The 23,603-nt window shown below is 45.6% G+C and overlaps 1 protein-coding gene across 1 annotated transcript in view; it reads right to left on the minus strand.

The window, feature by feature from the left end:
- Positions 1-22,034, minus strand: part of ARFGAP2 (ADP ribosylation factor GTPase activating protein 2) — a 29,413-nt gene extending 7,379 nt beyond the window's left edge. Inside the window, exons 1-12 of the mRNA XM_056526464.1 lie at positions 21,877-22,034; positions 19,303-19,421; positions 14,658-14,730; positions 14,441-14,572; positions 7,733-7,813; positions 7,455-7,560; positions 7,325-7,381; positions 4,474-4,526; positions 4,262-4,398; positions 4,049-4,180; positions 887-1,012; positions 611-748 (exon numbers count right to left, since the gene is read on the minus strand). Of these exons, the coding sequence (XP_056382439.1) occupies positions 611-748; positions 887-1,012; positions 4,049-4,180; positions 4,262-4,398; positions 4,474-4,526; positions 7,325-7,381; positions 7,455-7,560; positions 7,733-7,813; positions 14,441-14,572; positions 14,658-14,730; positions 19,303-19,421; positions 21,877-21,948 (1,226 nt within the window). The 5' untranslated portion in view covers positions 21,949-22,034. The remainder of the gene's footprint in view (positions 1-610; positions 749-886; positions 1,013-4,048; positions 4,181-4,261; positions 4,399-4,473; positions 4,527-7,324; positions 7,382-7,454; positions 7,561-7,732; positions 7,814-14,440; positions 14,573-14,657; positions 14,731-19,302; positions 19,422-21,876) is intronic.
- Between the last annotated feature and the right edge of the window lie 1,569 nt (positions 22,035-23,603).

The following is a 23,603-nucleotide window of genomic DNA, read 5'->3' on the forward strand; positions in this document are numbered from 1 at the left end:
AGGTATTTTCTCTGCTAGAAATCAAACGGAGAACCCCTACCTTCTTGGGATCTTTGGGGTCCTAGTGGTCAAAACTATACTAATCAGGCTTTAGCTGTACTATCAGTGGGTCCAAATGGCATTCATTTATACTACATGCCCTGATGTCTCACAGGCTGAATACATTTGATAAAAGGTCCTAGACTGGCCGAAATGTTGTGTAATGTCAGCCTTCTGAGTTCTCGCTTACATTTGGATTGGATGCAGTATGAAAAATTACAAAATTTCTGAATTACTTGCTTGAATCTTTTGCATTGAAAAAAACAAAAAACACAAAATTACTTCACTTGTAGATTATCTTGTGCATAAGGTTTGACATCTGGGACCCCCCCCCCACTGACCCTACAAAATAAAGGGTCTCCACCATTGATTCAGTGCAGGAAAAGCACAGCAGAGCTCAATTTGAGTTAATGGATCCAGCCGCTGTGCAGTAAGTAGTAAAGGGGCCACAGTCCCAAATCAATGCCGCAGACCCTTCATTCTATGGATTGAAGGTCAGACTTCCACTAATCATAACTCTATGAAATAGGAAAACCACTTTAGCAGCAGCTAACAGACAGCAATAACTCACCGCTCTCGTGCTGGTTGAATACTGGAGATTGTCACCTCTCGCTCATCCTCAGCCTTATCTGTCGATCCCCACGTTGAGATTTCTGTTTCCCATCGTGGGCTAAACCCTTCCCCTAGTGAGAATGGGTTATCTTTATATCTAAGGAAAGAGAGGAAACAGTCAGACCTCGTGTGGGGTTTTACATATACTGTGAGACTATACAAGTAATTACTCCATCATGCATTGTGTTCTTTAGCTACACAAATGATTACAACAGAAACACAAAATAAAACATACTTAGGCGGACCGGATGTAAAGCTGGCATCTTCCATAAGATCAAGCTGGGAACGGGAGGATTTTGTAGCGACAGGCGTTTCTTGTTCAATTACATGCATTTCCGACAGAACAGAGTGAGAGATGGAGCTGGGCAAATAAAAACCAAAAACTTAAGCATTATAATCTGACTGTAAACTGCCACAATGAAATGAATGAAGTTTTCAATTAAGCATTCTAAAGTATTTTGTAAATAAGGAGATTTTTTTTTTTTGTACTCACTATAAAAGCTCTCTCTCGTTGCCTTCATTGGGGACACAGAGACCATGGGTATTATGCTCTTGCCACTAGGAGGCTGACACTAGGCAAAAAAAAGAAGTCTACTCCTCCCAGCAGGATATACCTGCCTACAGGCACAGAGCTAATCAGTTGTGTAACAAAGCAGTAGGAGAAGCCAAAACAAACAAACGAGATCCGTCCGAAGGACATCAAAAGCAACGACAGGCAACAAACAACCTGACCAGGAACAGTAAATGGGTGGGTGCGGTGTCCCCCAATGAAGGCTACGAGAAAGATTTTAAAGTGAGAAAAAAATAAAAAGTCTCCTTTTCCTTGGTCACTTCACTGGGTGACATAGGAGACCATGGGACATCACAAAACAGTCCCTGGGTTGGGGAAAACAACCGCCAGAGAAGGGCAGGTCAGGCCAGAGACTGAGCCATACCCCTTCACAGAAGAAAGTGGACAAGGCCCAGAGGAATCCGGAACCCAACCACCCGAAAGCCCCCCAAAACATAAGGGGTGAGCCAGGGGTCAGCAGGTAGCCTTTGAACTACTACCCCTTGAAAACAACAAACTCCACAAGGAAGGGGGGGGGGGGGGAAGGACGCCATGACTGTCGAAGTGTCTGGTGAATGCGCAGGGTCACTCCACAAGGCCCTTCATTCTATAAGCAGGGTACCAGAACCGCCGACATGAAAGAAGCAATCATAGCAGGGGCTTCCGGTTAATGCGAAGTACCAGAGTTGCCCTTTAAGGTGGTTATTACCAGAGGGCTGAAACCGGGGCTTCAGTTTTGCCAAACCAGCAACTGACCACTGTTCCATCTAGGAGCCCTCCAGAACCATAGCAGATACCACTGAATAGCAATGTTGCTATACAAAGCCATTGGACACCTCCAAAAGGAAGGGGGGTCCGAAAGCTCAGCCACAGTGTGGCAGACCGCACGCTCCCCTGGACATTGTTGAGAGCCCATTTTACTCGCATGGTGACCCCTTTGGCAACTCCCACGTGCAGTGGAGTACCGGAACTGCAGCTGCGGAAGACATTGCTCCCTCCATGGGCATTGTAGAGGGTCCAAATTACATCGGTCCACTCGCACCAGCAGTGGAGTACTGGAACTGTAGCTGTGGGTACGACAAATGTCATGCACTCCATGGAAGTTGTAGAGGGTCCTTTGTATATCGGCCAACTCCCACTCACAGTGGAGTGCCAGAACTGAAGCTGTGGTAGACATCGCCCTCTCCTTGGGCATTGTAGAGGGTCCATCTGATATCGGTCCACATACACTTATAGTGGGGTACCGGAAGTGCAGCCGCGGATGAGGCAAACATCACACACCCCATGGAAGGCGTAGAGGGTCCATTGTACATCGGCCAAACTCTCACTCACAGTGGAGTGCAGAAACTGCAGCTGCTGCAGACGACACACATGGGCGCCATGGAGAGTCCATTTGATGCAGGAATAGTCCCATGGAAGCTGCAGAGAGTCTGTTGCACATGTCGGGGCACCCATTTCAGCCACCTGGCACACCTGGTTTTCCTGGTATGCCCCAAGGGACTTTAGGAGTAGAGTGGGGAGCCACACTGATGAGTATCCCCAAGTCTGGACCTCTGTCAAAACATACCCATACCCGAGAAAAACAAAAAAACATTTCCATACCCCAATAAAATGAGCAACAGGTCGCCACGGAAAAACAGGCCGAGGCCCGAAACTATCACTCATAACAGAGGCGAAGAAGCACATAGTGCTGGCTCTAGGTCCGCAGCCCATGTATGCAAAACGATACTGTGCTATGTGCTGCAAAATGGCAGACCAAGGGTAAAGAGAGCCAGTAATGGCAGCCGCCGTCAGATAATGAAAGCCCAGTGGCTGCGGCATGGGGAACAACAAGCAGGCATGTAGGCGGCTGAAAACGAAAGTAAACTGCCGCCAGATGATTAAGTGGTGGTATGGCAGGAACGGAAGAGCGCGAAGTCTGCAGTGTGTAGGTTCCGCTAGAAAGGATGGGCGTGCTGCAAACACTGGAGGGGAGGGGGAATGAGAAGCTGACTCCTGGCAGCCAGACAGGTATAAAGCTCGCGGCAGCCATACGGGGGAAGGAAGAAAGTCCAATAGAAAGGACCCACAGGCCATGAGATGCCCAGACCACCACCACCATAATGGCAGCCTTGAAGGAGCTGAATTGACCAATAAGGGGATCCCCGGAGGGGAGTCGAACTTCACAAATTGAGACCCTAGGGACATAGAGGAAAGGGGGGGGTGTGTGTACATACTCACCTACACTCCATCTTCCTATACTCAGCCAGCTTATGGCCATGCTGCATTGCGAAAAGCTGCCATAACGAGGCGGGCAGGGGTAAGTGGGGGACCCGGAACCAGGGAACTCAGCCAGGCGCTGGCGATAAGGGGTTAACGGACCATACTCTATGTTCCGTGCGCCTTTGTCGCATGTGGGAGATCAGGTAGCACCATGCTCCTGTAGCCCAACCTAGAAGAAAAAAAAAAAGGAAAAAGAACCTAACTAGACATATTGAACTAGAATATAATAAAAGAAAAACCCAGGTCTGGAGAACTCAGACCTCTGTCTGCATCTTACTGTCACTAAGCTAAAACTAATTAGCTCTGTGCCTGTGGGGGGCGGGGGGGTATACCCGGCTGGGAGAAGCAGACTTTTTTTTTTGCCTAGTGTCAGCAGCATAATAACCATGGTCTCTGTGTCCCCCAATGAAGCGACCGAGAAAAGTATGCATTTTACAGTTCCTCCATGTCTGTGGTTTGTGTCTATTCACATGTCCTCACTGTCCAATCAATATCAACAGTGTTTGTCAATGCAGAGACATTACTGACGAGGGCAATGGTAACGTTCCCTACATTGGTACATTATAAAAGGTAAAAAGCATATACCTGCGGGAAGCAAGGCCCATACCCAGGCGTTCAGCCTGTTCTCTCTTCTTTCCTTCCAAGGTCTGCAGTTTCTTCTCCTCCTTCTTGCGATCTATCTGTAGCTCTTGGTATGCCAGTCTCATGGAGGAGACACTATGAATAAAATTATGGGAGGCAGTTAGGTTTGAACTTCCACACATACAGGCAGATTAAGAAATGCACAAAAATACTCACAGTGACTCCTCTGCTTCTTTGCGAAGCTCTACTGCCTGTTGCTCCCTCAGCTTCTCTGCCACCTGTGCAGCCTTCTCAATCTCACTAAAACTTTGGCTGCTCACTTTTTGGGCACCAAGACCCTTTTTCGCGCCTAGCTGTAAATGAGTTAGATGTGAGGAGAATGCCGCCATTTGACAAACCAACATCCCCTCTTAAGTATTGGTACTTACGCCTTTCTTGGCAACTGTAGGTTTCTTTTTTCCAATGAGCGATGGTTTCACCTCTACAAAAAAGCAGCAGATGGTAAAAAGACTACAAAGCACATGGGCTTGAAGTTAGTAAAAAAAAAAAAAAATAAAAGGCAGAGCACAGCAGTGAACCCCATGCCAGACATTGCATATTGTTAGTATTGCAGGATCCAGAACAATTGTAAGATATCCCGCTGTGCAAATCGTCAACAGCAAAATGGTTAAACACAGACAACTTTGTACCAGTTACAGTAACTCAGTGACTCAGTTTCACTAAAACAGACTAGGATTCCACAAAAGCATACATAGTGCAGCTGCAAAGTCTCCAAGGTGAAGCCAGAGGGTAAGAGCAGTCAAGAGACATGCCAAGCACACAGCAGCCAGAGCGAACCAGTCACCATCTGGTCACCTGTGCTGGGGGATGGCTCCTGAACAGAGAGGCACATGGCCAGGTCTGAGGAAGAGAGGAACACGACGCATGACAACTCAGAAAACTTATGGAACAGGGTCTAGTGTCTATCAGGGCAAACTCTGGAAGATAGCAAGCAGCCATCTCTCTTATGTATGTGCTCTGATACCCATCTCATCCCTATGGCAAGTTTAATCTTTTTCAGACATTAGTCCAGATTTATCAATCTGCCTGAAACCAAAACTGTCTGGTCTTGCCTATAGAAACCAATCACATCTCAGTTTTCATTTTATCAGCTTTCAAATCAAATAAAAACTGAGCTGTGAGAAGCATCATCCTTGCACCCTGTTCTAAAATCTGCTTAGAAAACACAAACTACTGCATTAAGTAAACTGCTCAAAAAAAAAAAAAAAAAAAAAAAAAAAAAAGGGGGACCCTAAGATAACACATCCTAGATCTGAATGAACTAATCGTATGAAATACTTTCATCTTCACATAGATGAATGTGCTGACAACAAAATCACACCAAAATTATCAATGGAAATCAAATTGATCAACCCATGGAGTCACACTCAAAATGAAAGTGGAAAACCACACTACAGGCTGATCCAACTTTGATGTAATGTCCTTAAAACAAGTCAAAATGAGGCTCAGTAGTGTGTGCGGCCTCCACGTGCCTGTATGACCTCCCTACAACGCCTGGGCATGCTCCTGATGAGGTGGCGGATAGTCTCCTGAGGGATTTCCTCCCAGACCTGGACTAAAGCATCCACCAACTCCTTGACAGTCTGTGGTGCAACGTGGCATTGGTGGATGGAGCGAGACATGATGTCCCAGATGTGCTCAATCGAATTTCGGTCTGGGGGAACGGGCGGGCCAGTCCATAGCATCAATGCCTTCCTCTTGCAGGAACTGCTGACACCCTCCAGCCACATGAGGTCTAGCATTGTCTTGCATTAGGAGGAACCCAGGGCCAACCGCACCAGCATATGGTCTCACAAGGGGTCTGAGGATCTCATCTCGGCACCTAATGGCAGTCAGGCTACCTCTGGCAAGCACACGGAGGGATGTGCAGCCCCACAAAGAAATCCCACTGACCGGTCATGCTGGAAGATGTTGCAGGCAGCAGAACGTTCTCCACGGCGTCTCCAGACTCTGTCACGTCTGTCACATGTGCTCAGTGTGAACCTGCTTTCATCTGTGAAGAGCACAGGGCGCCAGTGACTAATTTGCCAGTCTTTGTGTTCTCTGGCAAACGCCAAACGTCCTGCACGGTGTTGGCCTGTAAGCACAACCCCCACCTGTGGACGTCTGGCTCTCATACCACCCTCATGGAGTCTGTTTCTGACCGTTTGAGTGGACACATTTGTGGCTTGCTGGAGGTCATTTTGCAGGGCTCTGGCAGTACTCCTCCTTGCACAAAGGCAGAGGTAGCGGTCCTGCTGCTGGATTGTTGGTCTCCTGATGTACTGGCCTGTCTCCTGGCAGCGCCTCCATGCTCTGGACACTACACTCTGGACAGACACAGCAAACCTTCTTGTCACAGCTCGCATTGATGTGCCATCCTGGATAAGCTGCACTACCTGAGCCACTTGTGTTGGTTGTAGACTCCGTCTCATGCTACCACTATTCAAAAGTGACCAAAACATCAGCCAGGAAGCATAGGACCTGAGAAGTGGTCTGTGGTCACCACCTGCAGAACCACTGCTTTATTGGGGGTTTCTTGCTAATTGTCTATAATTTTCAGCATTCAAAGTGTTTCATTTGCAGAACAGCATTTGAAATTGATTGTCAATCAGTGTTGCTTCCTGAGTGGACAGTGTGATTTCACAGAAGTGTCATTGACTTGGAGTTACATTGTGTTGTTTAAGTGTTCCCTTTAATTTTTTTTGAGCAGTGTATCTGGCCTGTTAAACATTTTTACTGTTTCCTATATTTACAGATAAAACAAAGTTAAGATACTTTGTAGTATTATGTATCTTGTGTTTAAAGGTGAAAGCACATCCTCTGTATTGTTCTAATCCCCCGGAAGAGTTTTACCCAGATATTTATCACCTATCCTGTTGATAACCTATGTAAAATGTGGGAGGCCCATTGATCACTAGAACAAGGGTCCCAAGTGCCTAGTCCTCCTTTCTGCACAACTGAAATGTGAGGGAGATGGAACAGTGCGGCACATGAGAATGTACACTTTCACTGCATGTAAAGTCTAAGTGGTTAATGGAAACAGCTATCAGTCCCAGACTTTATTTGGAGCAGCAGAATCCATGCTTGACCACCACTTTACATTGTATCCCAAGTTCTACTCATTGTGGTCTTGCAGAGAGTTTATAAAGTCTCGAACTACTTAACAGTTAGCCTTGGGATCCAGTCTCCCCGATACTAAAATAGTAACAAGTGAAAGGGAATAACTGAATCACCTACCTACTGGAGCTTTGGGTGACGTGCTCAGAATATCAACACTTGGACCTGACTCAGTACCTACAGGAAAAAACTGATGAGAGCTGAACAGGAAAATGAAAACTCTAAAGTCACAAGATGAGGAAACACTCACATGAGGGCTCCTCACTTGAAGGGGCACCGGTTGGCTGTTTTGAAGCTGGTTGAATAGACTGTGGTACTTGTTCTAAGACTGGTGCTGCCTCCCAGGAATTGGAAGACTAAAATAAAAAGCAGAAAATTTTAAAGCTGGGTTATTGAGGAAGCTAACAATGTATACTAGTGTATTACATCCCCCATGAAAACCTATTTGGTCAATATAATCTGACCGCCTCCAGAATATACAGGTAACAATGGTTATAAAAATGTCAAACAGAGAGGTGCAGGGCATACCTGGGTCAGCTCAGCAAAAAAGTCAGACTCTTTCTTCTCTGGAGAATTTGCAAGTGGGCAATTCATTCCATCTACCCAAAGCTTCAAATAAATAAATACATAATAAAAAAATAGTTAAAGTCTCAATTCAGACACAGCTTCAAACACAAGATGTTTAAAAGGGGTGTGTATATATATTAGGGATGTCCCGATACAGATACTGGACATTTGCACGAGTACTTGAACTTGTGCTAACGTCCCCAATATCTAATCTGATACCTGCCAGCGGGACTCCCGTCGGCAGGTATCACGAAGGTGCGGTAAGCCGTATGGAAATAATCCGTTTTTACACCCAAAAAAAGCATACATTTTTTTACATACCGTATATATTCGAGTATAAGCCGACCCCAATATAAGCCGAGGCCCCTAATTTCACCCCAAAATCCCAGGAAAAGTTATTGACTCGAGTATAAGCCTAGGATGGGAAATACATCATCCCCCGTCATCATCCAGACCCCCCTTCATTAACAACCTCATCATCACCCTGTCATCATCCCCTTGTCATCATCCCACACCCCCCCTTCATCATCCCCTTGTCATCATCCCCCCCCCCCCTTCATCATCCCCTTGTCATAATCCCCCCCCCCCCCTTCATCATCCCCTTGTCATAATCCCCCCCCCCCTTCATCATCCCCTTGTCATCATAACCACGTCATCATCATGGTCTTCAACCTGCGGACCTCCAGATGTTTCAAAACTACAACTCCCAGCAAGCCCAGCAGCCATCGGCTGTCCGGGCTTGCTGGGAGTTGTAGTTTTGAAACCTCTGGAGGTCCGCAGGTTGAAGACCACTGCGGCCTTCGACATCATCCAGCCCCCTCTCACCCCCTTTAGTTCTGTACTCACCTCCGCTCGGAGCTGGTCCGGTGCTGCAGGACTGTCCGGTGAGGAGGTCGTCCGGTGGGATAGTGGTTCCGGGCTGCCATCTTCACCGGGGTGCCTCTTCTCCGCGCTCCGGGACCAGAATAGAGGCGTTGCCTTGCCAATGACGCAGAGGGACGTTGGTAATGAACGTACCTCTGCGTCATCGTCAAGGCAACGTGACTATTCCGGGGCCGGGCCTGAAGCACGGAGACGAGGCCTCCCCGGTGAAGATGGCAGCCCGGAACCACTATCCCACCGGACGACCTCCCCACCGGACAGTCCTGCAGCACCGGACCAGCACCGAGCGGAGGTGAGTACAGAACTAAAGGGGGTGAGAGGGGGGGGCTGGAGGATTTCGAAGGCCGCAGTGGTCTTCAACCTGCGGACCTCCAGAGGTTTCAAAACTACAACTCCCAGCAAGCCCGGACAGCCGATGGCTGCCCGGGCTTGCTGGGAGTTGTAGTTTTGAAACCTCTGGAGGTCCGCAGGTTGAAGACCACTGAGGGCGGAGAGTTCACTTGAGTATAAGCCGAGGGGGGTGTTTTCAGCACGAAAAATCATGCTGAAAAACTCGGCTTATACTAGAGTATATACGGTAGTTGGTATCGCTGCGTCTGTAAAAGTCTGATCAAAATATATTGCTAATTATCCCATATGGTGACTGGCATAAATGTAAAAAAAAATTAAAAAATCCAAAATTACTGCATTTTTGTCACATTTTATTCGAAAACAAAAGAAATAAAAAAATTAATGAAAAGTAAAACCTAAGCAAAAGTGGTACCAATAAAAACTACAGATCACTGCGCAAAATTAGAGAGTTATAGGTGGTCAAAATAGGGCAATTTCAAACATACTAATTTTGTTAAAATGGTTTGAGTTTTTTTTTTTTAAAGGAGTATAATGATAAAAAGGCATAACATGGGTATCATTTTAACCATATTGACCAACAGAATAAAGAAAACATATCATTTTTACCAGAAAGTGTACATCGTGAAAAAAAAAAAAACTTCCAAAATTTGCTAAATTGTGGTTTTCTTTTCAATTTTCCCACATAAATAATAGTTTTTGGGTTGCGTCGTACATTTTATGGTAAAATAAGTACTTAAAAAATAAAAACATCGGTACTTGTACTTAGTCTTAAAAAAAAAAAAAAAAAAAAATGGTATCAGAAATTAAAAATAAACAACAACAACAATAGTTTGTGTTTTAAAGGGGTATTCCAGCCCTGAGACATCTTATCCCCTATCCAAAGGTTAGGGGATAAGAGGTCTCACCGCAGGGGTCCCGCCGCTGGGGACCCCCGCAATCTTGTATTTGCCAGCCACCTGTTTGAGCTTCACGCTGCGGTGCCAGCTCACGAACAGCCGGGTGGCGACCAAGGGGCTGGAGTATCGTGATGTCACGACTCCGCCCCCGTGTGACATCACCCCCCCCCCCCCCATGCAAGTCTATGGGAGGGGGCGTGACGGCTCTAACGTGTGCATGCCGCCTCGTCTTGAGTTGACAGAGCGAGCACTCACTCCCGACGTCTGTGCGCATGTGCTGTACTAGGGGCAGTGAGCCGATGAGCGTCTGCCTCTAGTACAGCACATGTGCACTGAGCACACAGACGTCAGAAGCGACCTATCAACTCAGGACACGGCGGCGCGCGCACGTTAGAGCTGGCGGGACAGGCGCTGTGGATGCACTGTGTAGTAAGACACAGCGGTCCCAGCGCTGGAAGGCACGATAGGCATGGCGGCAGCAGGGCTTGGTGAACCCCAAGCCATGCCTATCCGAAAGTGCCTGACTTTTGGATAAAAGGTTTTTATTAGTAAGAAAAGAAGAACAAACAGAAATAAAAGTATGGCTGCAGTCACCTTATAAATATTTAAGAGCACCTGGGCATTACCATTTTCATCAATGATTAGACACTGTCAGACAGTAAGGGACTAGTCCCATTTAACAAAGGAAAAAGGTAACAGTTGTCAATTTATTAATACAATTTCAGAAGGAACAGCACAGCTTTCTAAAAAGAGGATTGCTATTTTATGGAAAATTCAAGTATTTACTTAACCCCTTCCCGCAGAACGTCATATATAAACGCCGGGTTGTGCAGTGCGTTCGCGCATCCCGGCGTTTATAAATGACATTCAGTTAACCCGGCGACGGGTTAACTGGCAGAAGTCCCGCTGTTTCATGCAGGGGACAACTTCTGCTTCACCCCCCAGGACCATCCATTGATGGTCCTGGTCAGCGATCACTGTGATTGGTCCCTGTGGACCAATCACAGTGATCTGGGGTGAAAGTTCAGATCCCCCGCACTGCCCGCCCCTGGAAGTCGGGCAGAACGGGGGACGATGGCTGCAGGGGCTCGCAGGGACCTGCGGCATACGGGGGGAACACGGGGGGGGGGGGGGGTTGGGGGAACACGAGGGGACCGGCAGCCTTACCTGGAGCAGCGGCAGGACCGGCCACGTGGAGGAGCAGCGACGGGACTGGCAGGTAAGTATGTGGTCCTCACTGCTGCTTCTAGAAGTCTGAAAACTACAACTCCCAGCGTACCTAGACAGCCTTTGGCTGCCTGGGCATGCTGGGAGTTGTAGTTTTGCAACATCTGGAGGGCCCCAGTTTGGAGACCATTGTATAATGGTCTCCAATCTGTGCTCTGTCAGCTGTTGCAAAACTACAACTCCCAGCATGCACTGACTGTCCAGGCATGCTGGGAGTTTTAGTTCAGCAACATCTGGCCTTTCAGATGTTGCCGAACTACAACTCCCAGCATGCCCTTCAGCTGTCTGGGCATGCTGGGAGTTGTAGTTTTGCAACAACTGGAGACACACTGGTTGGGAAACATTGTCTGTTTCTAACTCAGTGTTTCCTAACCTGTGTGCCTCCAGCTGTTGCACAACTATAACTCCCAGCATGCACTAACAGTCCATGCATGCTGGGAGTTGTGGTTTTGCAACAGCTGGTGCACCCCCCCCCTGTGAATGTACAGGGTACATTCACATGGGCGAGGCTTTTACAGTGGGTTTCTCGCATCTTGAGATGCAGCAAATTTTGCGCTGGGAAACTCGCTGTAATCCCCCGCCCACGTGACTGTACCCTAAAAACACTACACTACACTACCACAAAATAAAAAGTTAAAAACACTACATATACACATACCCCTACACAGCCCCCCTCCCCCAATAAGAACGTCCGGTACACCACTGTTTCCAAAGCAGAGCCTCCAGCTGTTGAAAAACAACAACTCCCAGTATTGCTGGACAGCCGTTGACTGTCCACGCATGCTGGGAGTTTTGCAACAGCTGGAGGCACCCTGTTTGGGAATCACTGGCGTAGAATACCCCTATCTCCACCCCTATGCAAATCCCTAATTCAGGCCTCAAATGCACATGGCGCTCTCACTTTGGAGCCCTGTCGTATTTCAAGGCAACAGTTTAGGGCCACATATGGGGTATCGCCGTACTCGGGAGAAATTGCGTTACAAGGTTTGGGGGGGCTTTTTCTTCTTTAACGCTTAATGAAAAGGAAAAGTTGGGGTCTACACCAGAATGTTAGTGTAAAAAAATTTAATTTTTTACACTAACATGCTGGTGTTGCCCTATACTTTACATTTTCACAAGAGGTAAAAGGGAAAAAAGCCCCCCAAAATTTGTAACGCAATTTCTACTGACTACGGAGATACCCCATATGTGGGCGCAAAGTGCTCTGGGGGCGCACAACAAGGCCCAGAAGGGAGAGCGCACCATGTACATTTGAGGTGATTTGCACAGGGGTGGCTGATTGTTACAGCGGTTTTGACAAACAAAAAAATCAAAACCCCACATGTGACCCCATTTCGGAAACGACACCCCTCACGGAATGTAATGAGGGGTGCAGTGAGAATTTACCCCCCACAGGTGTCTGACGGATCTTTGGAACAGTGGTCCGTGAAAATGAAAACTTGTACAGCCCACTGTTCCAAAGATCTGTCAGACACCAGTGGGGGGCAAATGCTCACTGTACCCCTTGTTACGTTCCTCAAGGGGTCTAGTTTCCAAAATGGTATGCCACGTGTTTTTTTTTTTTTGCTGTTCTGGCACCTTAGGGGCTTCCTAAATGCGACATGCTCCCCGAGCAAAATTTGCTCTCAAAAAGCCAAATATGACTCCTTCTCTTATGAGCATTGCAGTTCGCCCATAGTGCACTTCAGGTCAACTTATGGGGTACCTCCATACTCAGAAGAGAAGGGGTTACAAATATTGGGGGGTATTTCCTGCTATTAACCCTTGGAAAAATGTGAAATTTGGGGGGAAACACACATTTAGTGAAAAAAAATATATATTTTTTTACATATGCAAAAATCGTGAAACACCTGTGGGGTATTAAGGCTCACTTTATTCCTTGTTATGTTCCTCAAGGGGTCTAGTTTCCAAAATGGTATGCCATGTGAGGGTTTTTTGCTGTTCTGGCACCATAGGGGCTTCCTAAATGCAACATGCTCCCCAAAAACCCATTTCAGAAAAACGTACTCTCCAAAATCCCCTTATCGCTCTTTCCCTTCTGAGCCCTCTACTGCGCCCACCGAACACTTTACATAGACATATGAGGTATGTGCTTACTCAAGAGAAATTGGGCTACAAATATAAGTATACATTTTCTCCTTTTACCCCTTGTAAAAATTCTAAAATTGGGTCTACAAGAACATGCGAGTGTAAAAAATTAAGATTGTGAATTTTCTCCTTCACTTTGCTTCTATTCCTGTGAAACCCCTAAAGGGTTAAAACACTGACTGAATGTCATTTTGAATACTTTGGGGGGTGCAGTTTTTATAATGGGGTCTTTTGTGGGGTATTTCTAATATGAAGACCCTTCAAATCCACTTCAAACCTGAACTGGTCCCTGAAAAATAGTGAGTTTGAAAATTTTGTGAAAAATTGGAAAATTGCTGCTGAACTTTGAAGCCCTCTGGTGTCTTCCAAAAGTAAAAACTCGTCACTTTTATGATGCAGACATAAAGTAGACATATTGTATATGTGAATAAAAATTTTTTTTATTTGTAATATACATTTTCCTTACAAGCAGAGAGTTTCAAAGTAAGAAAAATGCTAAATTTTCAAATTTTTCATCATATTTTTGGATTTTTCACAAGGAAAGGATGCAAGTTACCACAAAAATTTACCGCCATGTTAAAGTAGAATATGTCACGAAAAAACAATCTCGGAATCAGAATGATAACTAACAGCATTCCAGAGTTATTAATGTTTAAAGTGACAGTGGTCAGATGTGCAAAAAACGCTCTGGTCCTTAAGGCCAAAATGGGCTTGGTCCTGAAGGGGTTAAAGGAGTACTAAGATCTAACTTATGCCCTATCTGCAGGATATGGCACCCATCCTCTGCACACACTGGGCCCCAACCCTTGGAGAAAGGCTTTAGTGACTGTTTGCTCAGCAAATCGCAAACTGAATCGGAGTAAGAAACTTATCCCCTATCCTGTGAATAGGTGTTAAGTTTTATGTCACCGCAGTATCTTCCTTTCGCTTATTGGTACCCCAAATCTCTCTATGTAGACTATGCCAAAAGTTTTCAGTAGCAAGGGTGTGTATGCTGGGGCCCCCAATTAATAACAAGAACAATGATGTTGCAGTGCCCCTTTGTATTAAGAACAGTAGGATGACAGTAAAAGACCGGGGACTGTAGAGAGTCACAGGTTGGGGCCACTGTGCAAGAAAAGGACATGGAAGTTTTCAATACCTAAGGGGAAAACTTTATATGCCATTGACTATACATCAGACAACTTCTAACGTTTCAGCAGCATGTCCAGTTAAGAGCACTCACATCAGTACCATGTTTTGACATGGCTGAGCTGGCCAGTTGCCTAATCTTCTCTCTGTACATCTGGGCACTACGGCTGTTGTACTTGGCATTGGTGTCACTGGTGGTGCAGCCATGCTGGTGGAAGAAGGCATTCTAAGAAAAAAAAAAGGGACCATGACATTTTACATATTGGCAAATAACTGGCAAGACATGTTTACTAAGGACCTAAGATACTCACTGCACTGGCATTCCCTCCAAGTTGCATACACCTCAGTTGAAACCAGCTCCAGTTGGAATCTAGTTCAGTAGACCTGACAGTGAAAGAAACCTCTTCATTAATGACCAACACACAAGTAATATTACTGCAGCAGCATAACCCTTATCTCTTAGGGCAGTGAAGGAATACTGCTAGGATATGCTATGACTTACTGATAAGTAAGGGTGCAAACTCTTTCTTGGACTCACACAACTTGTACTTTGAATGCTTTAAGTGCATATTGCAAAGTTTACATTGTCACAGTTCAGGTAGGTACATAACTGTTAAAAACAGTAGTAGTCTGGGAAAGTTGCCAGTAGCCATATAATTATACCCTTCACTTGAAAAACCTGCACGCACACACTAAGGCTGTCCATTACACACTTTTCCTTTTTAATGGGGTAAAAACTTTTATTTTATTTATTTATTTTTAAATCAACTGGTTCCAGAAAGTTAAACAGATTTGTAAATTACTTCTATTAAAAAAAATCTTAATCCTTCCAGTACTTAATAGCTGCTGAATACTACAGAAGAAATTCTTTTGTTTTTGGAACACAGAGCTCTATGCTGACATCTCTGTGCATTTTAGGAACTGTCCAGAGTAGAAGAAAATGCCCATAGCAAACATGCTGCTCTGGACAGTTCCTAAAATGGACAGAGATGTCAGCAGAGAGCACTGTGGTCATGATTCAACAGAGAGCACCGTGTTCCAAAAAGAAAAGAATTTCCTCTGTAGTATTCAGCAGCTAATAAGTACTGGAAGGATTAAACATTTTTAATGGAAGTAATTTACAAATCTGTTTAACTTTCTGGCACCAGTTGATTAAAAAAAAAAAAAAGTTTTACACCGGAGTACCCCTTTAACCCCTTCCCGACCTATGACATACCTGTACGTCATGGGTGGCAAGGTGTTCCCGACCCATGACATACAGGTACGTCATGGACATTACTGCCGCTACTCTCGGCATCCCGCAGCGCCCGGAAAGATGGTGGCTATCACTGATAGCCAGCCATCTTACCGTGCGACCACGGGGGGTTTCGTCCCCCACCCCCCCCAGCGATCGCTGCTATCAGCTGGTCAAATCTGACTAGCTGATAGCAGCGTTTCGCTAACAGAATACTTAGCAGCGCGGTGTGTGAGTTCCGATCACGGGGATCAGGACACACACCGCTCTGCTAAGTGTCCCTGACCCGTCCCCCGGCGTCACTTACCCGTCGGAGCGGTGTCCCGAGCGGTCCCAGCGTCCTCCATGCGGTCCCGGCGGCGCTGCGTCCCGGAGGTGAGTTTCCGGCAGCAGTGCGGCATCTTCATTGGCAGCAGTGAGATCGCCGTAAAGCGATCTCACTGCTGCCTCTGAGAGTTTCAAAACTGCAACTCCCAGCATGCCCAGAAAGCCTTTGGCTTTCTGGGCATGCTGGGAGTTGTAGTTTTGCAACATCTGGAGGTCCACAGTTTGGAGACCACTGTATAATGGTCTCCAATCTGTGCTCTTCCAGATGTTGCAAAACTACAAATCTCAGCATGCTCAGTCTGTCCAGGCATGCTGGGAGTTGTAGTTCTCTAACATCTGGAAGACCACAGATTGGAGACCATTATACAGTGGTCTCCAAACTGTGGACCTCCAGATGTTGCAAAACTACAACTCCCAGCATGCCCAGACTGCCCAAGCATGCTGGAAGTTGTAGTTCAGCAACATCTGATCCTTCAGATATTGCCGAACTACAACTTCCAGCATGCCTTGGCAGTCTGGGCATGCTGGGAGTTGTACTTTTGCAACGACTGGAGGCACACTAGTTGGGAAACATTGTCCGTTTCCTACCTCAGTGCCTCCAGCTGTTGCAATTGTTGCAAAACTATAACTCCCAGCATGCACTGACAGACCATGCATGCTGGGAGTTGTAGTTTTGCAACAGCTGGAGGCACACTGGTTTGGAAACACTAAGTTTGGTTGCAAAACACTTGAAAGTTTATTACTTAACTTAGTGTTTCCAAACCAGTGTTCCTCCAGCTGTTGCAAAACTACAACTCCCAGCATGCACGGACAGCCAAAGGGCATGCTCGGAGTTTGCAACAGCTGGATGTTTGCCCCCTCCCCCCAATGTGAATGTACAGGGTACACTCACATGGGCGGAGGTTTACAGTGAGTGCTGCAAGTTTGAGATGGCGCAAATTTTGCGCTGCAGCTCAAACTTCCAGCGGCAAACTTGCAGTGAATCTCTGCCCATGTGACTGTACCCTAAAAACACTACACTACACTGACACTAACCTAAAATAAAAAGTAAAAAACACTACATATACACATACCCCTACACAGCCCCCCTCCCCCCAAAAAATGAAAAACGTCTGGTACGCTACTGTTTCCAAAACGGAGCCTCCAGCTGTTGCAAAATAATAACTCCCAGTATTGCCGGACAGCCATTGACTGTCCAGGCATGCTGGGAGTTTTGCAACAGCTGGAGGCACCCTGTTTGGGAATCACTGGCGTAGAATACCCCTATGTCCACCCCTATGCAAATCCCTAATTCAGGCCTCAAATGCGCATGGCGCTCTCTCACTTTGGAGCCCTGTCGTATTTCAGGGCAACAGTTTTGGGACACATATGGGGTATCGCCGTACTCGGGAGAAATTGCCTTACAAATTTTGGGGGGGCTTTTTCTTCTTTAACCCCTTATGAAAAGGTGAAGTTGGGGTCTACACCAGCATGTTAGTGTAAAAAAATAATTTTTTTACACTGACATGCTGGTGTTGCCCTATACTTTTCATTTTCACAAGAGGTAAAAGGGAAAAAAGACCCTCTAAATTTGTAACGCAATTTCTCCTGAGTACGGAGATACCCCATATGTGGGCGTTAAGTGCTCTGGGGGCGCACAACAAGGCCCAGAAGGGAGAGTGCACCATGTACATTTGAGGCGATTTGCACAGGGGTGGCTGATTGTTACAGCAGTTCTGACAAACGCAAAACAATAAATATCCACATGTGACCCCATTTTGGAAACTACACCCCTCACGGAATGTAATAAGGGGTGCAGTGAGCATTTACACCCCACTGGTGTATGACAGATTTTTGGAACAGTGGTCTGTGAAAATGAAAAATTAAATTTTTGATTTGCACAGTCCACTGTTTCAAATATCTGTCAAACGCCAGTGGGGTGTAAATGCTCACTGCACCCCTTATTAAATTCCATGAGGGGTATAGTTTCCAAAATGGGGTTACATGTGGGGGGGGTCCACTGTTCTGGCACCATAGGGGCTTCCTAAATGGGACATGCCCCCCAAAAACCCTTTCAGAAAAACTCACTCTCCAAAATCCCATTGTCGCTCCTTCCCTTCTGAGCCCTGTAGTGCACCCGCCGAACACTTTACATACGCATATGAGGTATTTCCTTACTCGAGAGAAATTGGGTTACAAATTTTAGGGTGATTTCTCTCCTTTTACCCCTTGTAAAAATTCAAAAATTGGGTCTACAAGAAAATGCGAGTGTAAAAAATGAAGATTTAGAATTTTCTCCTTCACTTTGCTGCTATTCCTGTGAAACCCATAAAGGGTTAAAACGCTGACTGAATGTCATTTTGAATACTTTCGGGGGTGCAGTTTTTATAATGGGGTCATTTATGGGGTATTTCTAATATGAAGACCCTTCAAATCCACTTCAAACCTGAACTGGTCCCTGAAAAAAAGCGAGTTTCAAAATTTTGTGAAAAATTGGAAAATTGCTGCGGAACTTTGAAGCCCTCTGGTGTCTTCCAAAAGTAAAAACTTGTCAATTTTTTAATGCAAACACAAAGTAGACATATTGTATATGTGAATCAATATGTAATTTATTTGGAATATCCATTTTCCTTTCAAGCAGAGACTTTCAAAGTTAGAAAAATGCGAAATTTTAAAAATTTTCATGAAATTTTTAGATTTTTTACCAAGAAAGGATACAAATATCAGTGAAATTTTACCGATAACATAAAGTAGAATATGTCACGAAAAAACAATCTTGGAATCAGAATGATAAGTAAAAGCATCCCAAAGTTATTAATGTTTAAAGTGACAGTGGTCAGATTTTCAAAAAATGCCCAGGTCATGAAGGTGAAAATGGGCTGGGTCATGAAGGGGTTAAAGGATATAGTAGCATGAAGCAGATTTGTTACAGAATTTCTATGACTGCTCCTCTAAATAAGAAAAGCAGGCACATAAATTATGGCTAGCACCAGATTAATGAGACAAGAATGTTCCCACGTATGCTGCTAATTTTTTGCTGGTATGGCAACAAAAAAAATCTGCAGCACATATAGTACTTGTAAACATACCCTAACAGTGCAAACAAAGCTATTAAAAGTGGCAAAATATTGCAGGAGAAGTATCATGCAGAAAAACTTATGTCCTATCCCATAGCTTTAGCCATCTCCAGCATTCTCATTGTAATACATGGAGGGGGGTGTTAGCCAAACACTCTGTTCGTAGGGAGAGGGAGGGAGAGTCCATTGCAGGAGAACGCCGAGGGTCCCAGGGGTTGGACCCTCTGCGGTCTAAAACATATCCCCTATCCTTGGATAGGGGATAAGTTTTTCTGCATGCTACTTCTCCGTTAATCTTCATCTGTAGAATCTTTTTCAGTCTGCATGATATGGACTCACCTGATGAAGCTGAGGTGGACTCCCAGAGAACGGTGTATGCCAGAGCAGTCAATGCATAGAAAGACTCCATAAGTTATACTTGCCCAGCTAGGATTCTTGGCTCCACAGTCAAAGCAGGACTAAAAGAAACAGAGGAAATGGTTAACGTGGGAGCAGCAAGGCAAACCATAGAAATGTATAATGGAAAAGCAAAGCAGCAACTTGTCATCGCCTTCTAAAGGAAAGTACGTGTATTTACATAGCAATTACAATAACAGTGCTTTACTCTTTGCTAGTGGCCAGTGGAGTACCTCCATACAGCTGTCAGAAAACAAGCCTTTAAGCCAGTGGTTCCCAAACAGGGTGCCCTCAGCTGTTGTAAAACTACAAATGCTAGCATGCATGGAGAGCACCCTTGAAACAGTTGGAGGCACCCCGTTGGGAAACACTGCCTTAGGGTACGTTTAGACATGTATACTTTGCTGAAGATTTCCTGCTACTTTATTATCGACATTAAAAGACAACTGCAGAGGAAAACACTTATCCCCATCCACAGGATAGGGGATCGCTGGGACCCCCCGCAATCTTCTAAACGTGGCCCCGGCATTAGCGCTAAGTACTACGGTCTTAGGTCTGGTCACAAAACCGGATACAGGGCAAAAATGAGCCAACCGGAGTCATTGTTTGACTCCGGTAGGCTCATTAAAGTGAATGGATTTCAGCGCCAGTCCAGTTGGCGTACGGGAACACAAAGTTTTCCCATCCCCCAGCCGTAGGCTGCAAACATGATGTAAATGCAGCCTTAGTAACATGTCACTTATTCGCACAGAAATTACATCAGTAATCAGGGATGTAGATTACTTCACTGAACGGGGATTATCTGCATCCAAAATCCCAGCAAAATGCAAGGAAATGAAAACCAACATGAAATGATAACTTTAGCATTGGTTTTCACACTGGCCCATTATCACTACCACCACTAGGAAACAACTGTAACCATTACAGGCCACTGTATACAGGTTTTTAGATCTTTCCAGAGGTCAAACAGTGGCTTTATCCTACTCCTGGAGCCATATCCACCTGCTCCGGGGATCCACTACCATTCTCTTCTGGAGACAGATGTAATCAATAGTGACCTTTGTGTGATACTGTCCTCTAAGGAGGGGGAGGGGGTAAAGCAATACACCTCCAAAACCAGACACATGAGCTCAGGTTATGGGTGAATGATCCCCCTTCATTCATAAACCATTGTCATGACAATCCAAATGTTTCTTGTTCTATAAAATCATTCTACAGCTTTAAGTTATCAAAAGGTAAATAGATTTACCCGTAAATAAGCCTGAGACTCATCTTGTGTATATAAAAGGGACAATCTACTGTGCCTAGGACCTTGTTTGTGCTGTACTGTTTTTCTATGTTATTTAAAAGTGAGTAAATATGTCAAAGAAAAAAAAAAGGGGGGGGGGGTAACGCTTCCAAGACACCCCCTTGAAGGTGTTTTTCTAAATCAAAGGATATGTGCTGGATATTATATATAATTAGGTGACTATATTTACAACAAATTGTGGCGCTTCGTATAAAAAATATTTTGCCCTAAACAACCCCTTTAATTCCTATCCACAGCAGGACAAGTGTATGATCAGTGAGGGTCCAACTGCTGGTACCCCACTGATTACAAGGGTCCTGGGCCCTCCCGATCCCCGTTTGAATAATGAATAGGTCTAGCATGCACACTGATACTTGGATTCTGTGGGACTGATAAAGATATCAAAGTACAGTACTCAGCTATGTTCCGCAGTCTCACAAGTTGCCTAGACTGGCAGTGCACAAGTCTGACTGCCAATGGATTCACTTGGCTCTCGTGATCAGTAGGGGTACCAGCAGTTGGACCATCACTGATCCCATGAAGTCTATTCCAGGATAGGTAAATGTTTTTATTATGGGAAGAGCACTTTAATACAGGAGTCGCCATGACGATCACCTGATGAGTGTATCCCCTGCAGCGGCCACTACTGGGGAAATGAGGTACTGCAGGGTGGCCACTTAGATGAGTGACGACAACCCACCAGAGAGGCTGAATAGGAAAATCCCATCAAATAATCCATTCACCATCTTCTTAGTGATGAAATGCTGGGAAAGCTGGATGACCTCTTATATGGCTTCCATTAGTGTGACTCAGCTTTCCTAGGCTTAGTGCAGTGTTTCCCAACCAGGGTGCCTCCAGCTGTTGCAAAACTACAACTCCTAGCATGCCCGGACAGCCTTTGGCTGTCCGGGCATGCTGGGCGTTGTAGTTTTGCAACAGCTGGAGGCACCCTGGTTGGGGAACACTGACAGTGTGGGGGGAAAAAAGCGTAACAATTCGTTTGACAACGATTAAAACGACATTAACAGACACTAAAAGTCTGTTTTGGGACTACAAGAACCAGCATGCTACTGATTGAACATGCTGAGACTTGTAGTGTCATACTAGCTAGAGATATGACACTGTCACGGGGACCCATCCGGCACTTACAACTGGCCAGGCCCCTGCAGCTGTAAGCCGATCTATCTGCTGGATAAACAGTCCCTGCCCCCTCACAGCCTCCGCCTCACCTTGTTGGTAGGTGCCGCCCGCAGTCGCTTAAACACGGCTTGGATCTCGGCTTTAGTCGGCTCGGCAGCCATGTTTTCTCGCTCCCACCACTGTCTCTCCGTTTCCCAACCAATACCCGAACAGTGTATACACCTGTGAGCCGCCGCAGAAACCAACCAATCACAGACAAGAATATAAGCGACCAATCACAGACAAGAATATAAGCGACCAATCACAGACAAGAATACAAGCGACCAATCACAGACAAGAATACAAGCGACCAGAGACAAAAATACAAGCGGCCAATCACAGACAAGAATATAAGCGGCAAATCACAGACAAGAATATAAGCGACCAATCACAGAGAAGAACACATTCTTGGGCGGTGCTACAAAATATAACCAATAGATTGCCAGAAGATGGCGGGAGTTTTCTGTTTTTCCTCTTATTGAGCATTTTTACTTCGTAGTTCTAAATATAGGAAATATTTTATACAAAAGGTCGTGTATATCATTTTATTATGGCGGTTTTAGAAGAAGGTCATAGAAAGAGATGTCATCTACACATATAATCGAAAGGTGGCGCTGTTTCAGTGGATTCTCCTTGATGAGTTTGAGGGAAAAGAACTTGCTCTACAGTGCCATCTACTGGATGTAACTTACCTTCACATGAATATTTAACCCATAAACCAGATTGGGGAATACTGTAAATGCCAAGTCAGCCTCCTCCAGAAGGAAGACGGCTGTTTTGGGGTTCCTGTCTCTCAGTACAGAGCAGGATGTAGACTGGTTAGTGAGGGGCTTTTGTGTTTCTGTGGGAAAACCAACAGACTGTGGCATGGGACAATCCATTCAGTGCTCCATGGGGGGAAAAAGGAAGCAAAGTAGCTAACTTTCAGAAGGTGGCACTGTAGGGAAAGTTCTTTTTCTTCTGGCTTATTTCCTTACTTTGTTTCCCCATGGAGCATGGCTTGTGAGACGCCATACCCCAGTTTGGCAGTTTTCCTATGGAGACACACTACTCCCCTAGCCCCACGTTCAGAGACCCTGACTAGCCAGCCTGCACCCTTCTCTGTACTGACCAGAGGCAGGAACCCCGAAACAGCTGTTTGCAGATGGGTAACTCCCCCTTTTGGAGGAGATTCTGGCTTGGCATATAATCCCCAATCAGGTTTTAAATGGGTTGTCTGGTGTTAAAAACACGTGGACAACCCACCCGGGGAGAGAAGTGAGTCCCATCGTTAAATCCCCCACCATCGAACTTATTTCCTTAAATATAGGACTGTTTTTAACACAGACTTTTTATATGTTGTACATCTTGGCAAAAACAATAGTTTTTCTAATATACTTCTTTAAAAAATGTTCACATTTTATGAACCCCTTCCTGCTACAGGATGTATGCATACGTCCTATGCGGGATCCCACCATTTAACAGGGTCACATGCTGACCCCGCTCTATCGCGTTGGTCCCGGCGGCCATCAATGGCCAAGACCCGCGGTTAATACTGGACATCTCCGATCGCAGTGATGCCTGGTATTAACCTTTCAGACGCGGATATCTAAGTTGAACGCTGCATCTAAAGTGAAAGTAAACATTGCCGGTTAGCTTGGTGGAGCTGTTCGGGACCGCCGAGGTGAAATTGCAGCGTCCCTAACAGATTGAGGATCCCAACCTGCCTCCTCGCTTTCCGATTGCCGAATGACTGCTCCCTGCCTGAGATCTAGCCAGGAGCAGTCAAGCGGTGATA

The sequence above is a fragment of the Hyla sarda genome, chromosome 6, assembly GCF_029499605.1.
Source record: "Hyla sarda isolate aHylSar1 chromosome 6, aHylSar1.hap1, whole genome shotgun sequence".
NCBI classification, from domain to species: domain Eukaryota; kingdom Metazoa; phylum Chordata; class Amphibia; order Anura; family Hylidae; genus Hyla; species Hyla sarda.